The 6,000-nt window shown below is 41.4% G+C and overlaps 1 protein-coding gene across 1 annotated transcript; it reads right to left on the reverse strand.

Annotated features, from left to right (window-relative positions):
* Positions 1-201: 201 nt before the first annotated feature.
* LOC118775120 (H-2 class II histocompatibility antigen gamma chain-like) lies at positions 202-5,611 on the reverse strand. Its single transcript, XM_036524854.1, has 7 exons — positions 5,387-5,611; positions 3,452-3,624; positions 2,911-2,981; positions 2,621-2,639; positions 2,073-2,282; positions 1,451-1,495; positions 202-707 (listed from the first exon to the last, which is right to left on the reverse strand). The coding sequence occupies exons 1-7, from the start codon at positions 5,461-5,463 to the stop codon at positions 700-702; spliced, it is 603 nt and encodes a 200-aa protein (XP_036380747.1). The 5' UTR covers positions 5,464-5,611; the 3' UTR covers positions 202-699.
* Positions 5,612-6,000: the final 389 nt, after the last annotated feature.

Below are 6,000 nucleotides of genomic sequence, written 5' to 3' on the forward strand. Positions count from 1 at the left end.
AATTATTAATACTTTTCTTAAAGTGCAGAAAATAATAAAAGTTTAGAAACATAATGAACCAAACCGCTGTTTATAAACTCATGCTCATAATTTCTTTCACCTAGCTGCTCCTTATACAGGTTGCCTAATTCGTTTACAAACAAGTTCATAAACCCAGATATGAGAGACAGAGACACAAAAACAGCAAAAGATTGGAAAAAAGATAATTTTATTTGTCACTTCTCTCTTGCACAGTGCAGGAGCGCTCTCAGACCTTTAGCACACATCTGGTTGTAACAAACACATACATTAGCTTCACACAGTAAACAAACCACATGAAACAATGTGGATCTTAATATCTCTGAGGTGAAAGTTTGGATCTGAGAGGGGATACATGGGATGGGTGTGGGAGTGGCAAAGGTAGGGAGGGTCACATTGAGAACAGAGTAATAAGATCTACTTCAAGAGCTTCCTAAAAGCACACCGAGAACATACCAAAAGGAAATCAGCTGTCAATCAACAAATTACCTAAGTAAGTTGCTTATACCTATTTCAAAACCGAGGTCTTGTTAAAAAAAAGTCTTCCAACGTATAAAATGCATGATCTTTAAGCAGATGTTAAGAAAAGCTTGTTAATGATTACTTCAGGATTATAGATTTTTGCAGGAAGAGCTCGGACGGTAACAGCCATGTACGTCCTGCGGTCACAGCTCAGTGACTCTACTCATCTGGAAAACAAACAGTATAAAGAAATGTAATCACCACTACAGTACATTTTTCTGGTGCTTTCAATAAGTCTTACTGTGTTTTGGACATGACAATACACACATTAAATAATCAAAAGTATGTATATGTAATTATATATAGGTATATTAAAAAAAAAATATATATATATATATATATATATATATATATATATACATATATATATAAAGTTTATATTTTATATGTAGTTCTCAAGCAGCAACCGTCACTTTGTCACTGTTGCTAGGATATAGTGGCCTGCTCAGACGTTTGGATATCTGTCAGTTGAAATAACTGGAATTTTGACATCGGTGCAGTATGCCTCTGGAACTTCTTTTTCCCCCTGGGCTATTCCAGAGATGGTTACTGCTTGTCAGTGCTCTTTGGTTATACTGTAATAATGTACAGCTGAAACTCTAAATCAGCCAATCGGGAAAGAGAGGTTTCTCAAACAATTTTATTAAGAATGATACAAAGGAGTAACAGGAATGTTTGGAAGCTGTAGCGTAGTCACCCTCCTACTGAAGAGAGAGGTAACAGTACAGAATGGAAAACTGAGAGAATAGCAGTGTTTTTTTTCCCTGAGAGGGCAACCCAAACAGCCAATGGTAGGTGGCGTTGAGACAGAGAGGTGACTTTCTTCTAGGGCCCAGCAGATAGAGTCTGTCCAGACGTTCTCTTTAGACAGACTCTGCAGAGCCTTCAGTCTCCTGAGCGACATACTCACCACTACTCTTCAGCTGGCTGGGCGCGAATGCCAGGCCACGAGAGGCTATGGAGCAAGAGCAAAGGACATGCATGTCACTGGCGCCTAATCCACCATCAACTTTACATCATTAATGCTACTGAAAGACACAGTCCCACATGTGATTTCTTCCTTTCTCTCTCTCTCTCTCTCTCTCTCTCTGTAATCATTAACGCAAAGGCGGCTCTGTGGGGGATCCTGTAGCTACCTTCCATGAATCATCCATAACAGGTAATCCTGAAACCTGTGTTAATCTGCTGCAGTTTGGTTTCCTCTCCAACTAGTTCATTCTATTCTATCCACAAAAGGTTCTGTCTTACAGATTTACCTTTGGCTGCCACTAGAAGGGCTGAAGGGAAATTCTCCCTCACTAATGTTTTGAGTGTTATTGTGGTCTTCATCTATACAATAATGTAAAACTGAATATCTTAATATATGAAACTGTAAGGTCCTCCATAATGGGGTCTTTTGCTCCTTCCGATTACATGTATGATTACTTGAATTGCTTACATGAAAGTTTGTACTTATTTGACAACCACTCCTTGACAGCACCACATCCAGTAAAATGTCTTAGATGGTGAAGCGGCCGGGGGGGGGGTCTTACCGGCTACCATGCCGCCGCAGCTGGGGGTCCCAGAGGTGACGGTGTTAGTGAGCTTCACCCCATCCTTATTGACACACCAGCAAAGGCCAGTGCTGCGCCAGCACTGCACGGGCATGTAGCCACCCTGCCTGTCACACATCGGGCGGAAACCTGTGGGGTCTGGCTGCGGGGCAGCTGCCTCCTGCTGACACTTGGTCAGGACACTGGGGTCTGAGGGAGAGAGTGATCTGTGTTAAGGGATGACCGCTACCAACAGAGCAGCACGGTGTGTGTGTGTTTGTGTTTTCATGTGTGTGTGTATGTGTGTGTGCATGTGTGTGTGTGTGTGTGTGTGTGCTTGTCTGTATGTGTGTGTGTGTGTGTGTGTGTGTGTGTGTGTGTGTGAATGTGTGCTTGTCTGTGTGTGTGTGTGTGTGTGTGTGTGTGTGTGTCTGCGTGTTTGCGTGTGTGTGTCTGTGTGTGTGTGTGTGTGTGTGTGTGTGTGTGTGCTTGTCTGTGTCTGCGTGTGTGTGTGCGTGGGTGTACATATGTGTCTGGGGCTACATTACCTCCCTGGGGTTTCAGTTGCTGAAACACAAAACAACCACAGAGTCAGCTCAGCATAAAAGGCCTCAGTTCAAAACCACAGACTGAGCACTTCAAACAGTCAGCACAAGCTGTGATGAAGCAAAATCAAAGGCTCACGCTCCATTATTTTAAAGGAAAGTGGAACGCATCTATGCTGCATTAACAATTGGGTGGAAGCACTGTCCTTTTCTTTGTTGGAACACTGCCACCCAGTGGGCAGTCTTCCTCACTGAAACAGACCACACACAACAGCACTGGGACAGAGCCTCACCTCAGACGCATCATCGATCATCATGGGCAGATTGTACGAGGGCATGTGCATGGCCTTGCTGGCAGAGGAACCTGGAACAGAGGGAGAAAAAAAGTCAAAGCAAATACAATATCATAAACCATAATTCCTCAAGGCAGAAAGCTCTGAGTTTCTCCAGTACTACAAATATAAATTAACCTCAGAGGTGTGAGGAATGTACTACAGTATGACACACAGTTGTGTTTAAATCCTCTATGGGTGGAGGTGATTAAAGATTGATATTTGCTTTAGAAGTAACAGAAGCAGAGTATCCCTACACTGAAATCTTTACCATATGGCACTGCATAGGGATTTGTATCAGCTGGATGATGTGGATATATTTTATGCTTCTACTCTATACGTTAATTTCGTTAATTCATCCTAAATGAAGCATGAAATTGTGAACCTGCTTCACCTTTTCAGAAAGTGGCATATGTTGACCACCAAATTTCCCAGTGCTGGAGTGCATAGACCCCCTCCCTCCCACCTAGTCAGTCCAGGTCCACCACACCCTCATTCTTACCACCAGATGGGCGGCGGTTCAGCTCCTTCTTCAGCGAATCGGACTGCTGCTCCAGGTTAGTGATCTGGGTCTTCTGGCTCAGGACAAAGTAGGCGGTGAGGGCCTGGCCAGCAATGAGCAGGCAGGCCAGCACGGTGAAGCCGGCCACCCTGAACGCCTTCTTCGAGGAGTCACTGCAGGGGGCGACAGAGAGCAGGAGACACGGTCACACAGAGTCTAGCAGCTGCATTCATTGTGTGCCTTCATACAATCCCATTTCAGCTGTAAATGCCTTTGAATTGAAGCACGGCACATTTAAAAAACGGGAGTGACCATGTACTTGTCAGTAATATGCCTGGGAGCATTAACTTGAGTGTGATAGTGAAGCACACCCCAGTAATAATAATAATAATAATAACTGCTTAAGTGGCATGCTAGATCCAGCTATGTAGCTAACAGCCAAAGAGGCTATTAATTGGCAGTCGCATTGAAATCTCAGTGACTAACCACTTTCAAAAAACCTGGTGTAAAAAGAACGTTAAAAAACAATCTGGTCTGCCAGTCTGATATTTACAACAACAAATTCAACCATAGGATTTATCTTTATAAGAGGTCAAGATATTGGATATTAGCTACACGTTTAACCATGAGGACATCAAATGGTGCCTTCTGATATTATTACAAATCCCGTCTTCAGCATCATAAGTAAGAGAAACTTGGAGATTCCATTTCCACATTGTCCACAAAGTTAACATTTTCGAACTGTCATCAGTAAAACTCTCACTTTCATCTGATACACTTTGGAAAAATAGGGATCATAGTCATTCCTGAAAAACTTGAGCTTGTGAACTTGTGAACAGACAGACACCAATACAGAGATGCAGAGTGCTGATTGTTACAATCAATGCCATGTCAAAAGAGGTACATGTGAATGGATTCCTGGGACCACTCTACCTATAGGTTATGAACACAATGAACAATAAATTGACCTTTTAAATTCTAAAGCCACATATATTCAGTATCATGTCTCTGTATCTACCTATGTATATTTGCAAACAAGTTATCTACTCTAAAATAGTGAAAGTATAAATACATATGATAAGACTATTTAATGTAACCATGTTACTTCAAAACTTCTAGTGTTTTATTACATGACAATATGATGATATGATTGTTTCAAGTTGATGAAACAGTGCTTTCATTTTCAGCAACGGGAGTTTTCATTTTCTTAATGAAGATAGGGTGACATCAGTGGTTGTTAGGCAGACTGCTTTTCTGAAATGACCAAAATTTAGGAATGCACTCTGCCTATAGCCTGTTCAAGGGTGGCAAGGCAAATAAAGAAGATTAAGACCACAGAAAATCAAACCTTTCACTGAGAGTCCCCGTTATTTATCTCAGACTAATAATAAATATACCCAATTTTCCAATTACACCAGCATGCAATGTATAACAGACCCCGTAAAGACTCTCTGTTCCCGGAGAAGGTCCTCACATAGTCATGACACGTTACTCTCTTGTTTTAACTCTTAATTGTTTTATGCTTTTTTTTTTTTTTTTTTTTTTTAATCAGTTGCGCCCTATCTTTAGAAAATGCCTTCCCATGTTCTTGACTGATGCTCTTTTAAAATATTTGCAGTTCTATAATCTGAATGGAAAAACGGGATCTGTTTGATGTACCCTTATGATCAATGTAATAATGCATTCTAACAATAACCACAAAAACAAATAGTAGTAGTAGTAGTAGTAGTCTGTGACAGTCATCATTTATCAAATTGTTTCAGCACCAAACTACCGGTGAAGAAAATAGCAATTGTGTCACATTTTAAGTGTAGATTGCACACAAAATAAATGAAGGTGAAAATAATGCAAAATTTGTTTGATAACAAAAAATGCTCATCCTACTAAAATAATAACTATTAATATTCAGCTATATAAAATGAGAATATTCCTCACTCTCTTGGAGTTCCCATGTTGACCACGGTGCCCTCCGCGGGAGGAGTGAGGAGCGGCTCGTTTTGTTGCTCGGCCATCCTGTTTGCGCACACTTTGCTTCACGCGCACCTCGGTTATCAAACAGCTTTTAATGCACCTTCCAGCGAGCGCACAGTTTTTAATCTCTGCACAGCGCCAGGAGAACCGAGAGTAACTTTTGCGTGGAAAACCCCACGCCGCTGCGGTTCAGATGGATCAGGTTCCTCTAAAGATGACTTCTGAGCCAGAGTCTGTTCTTATTGGCTCTCCCGGATAGCGTCATCGGTTGATAGCGGCAGAATACCTGAGAATTATTACCCGCATATTGCATGTGTACTATGAAAGAGTGAAGGCGTTGGAGATGAAGAGTGGAGGAAAAAAATAATTCGGCCGTTTATTAAGATGTTATTTATTGGTTCCGTACACATGCAAAAGACACCTGCGGTAACACTGCCTGAATATTCAAGAGACGGATAAAACGAGCTCATCTCATGTATACAGATGTTCTTTGCGTTTACTGTGCAAACTTAAACGTAATATTGCTTTACCACATTTTTAACCAAAGGAGAAATCTGCTGAATGAAAGCAAGAGTTTG

Source organism: Megalops cyprinoides, chromosome 3, assembly GCF_013368585.1.
Source record: "Megalops cyprinoides isolate fMegCyp1 chromosome 3, fMegCyp1.pri, whole genome shotgun sequence".
Classification (NCBI taxonomy): domain Eukaryota; kingdom Metazoa; phylum Chordata; class Actinopteri; order Elopiformes; family Megalopidae; genus Megalops; species Megalops cyprinoides.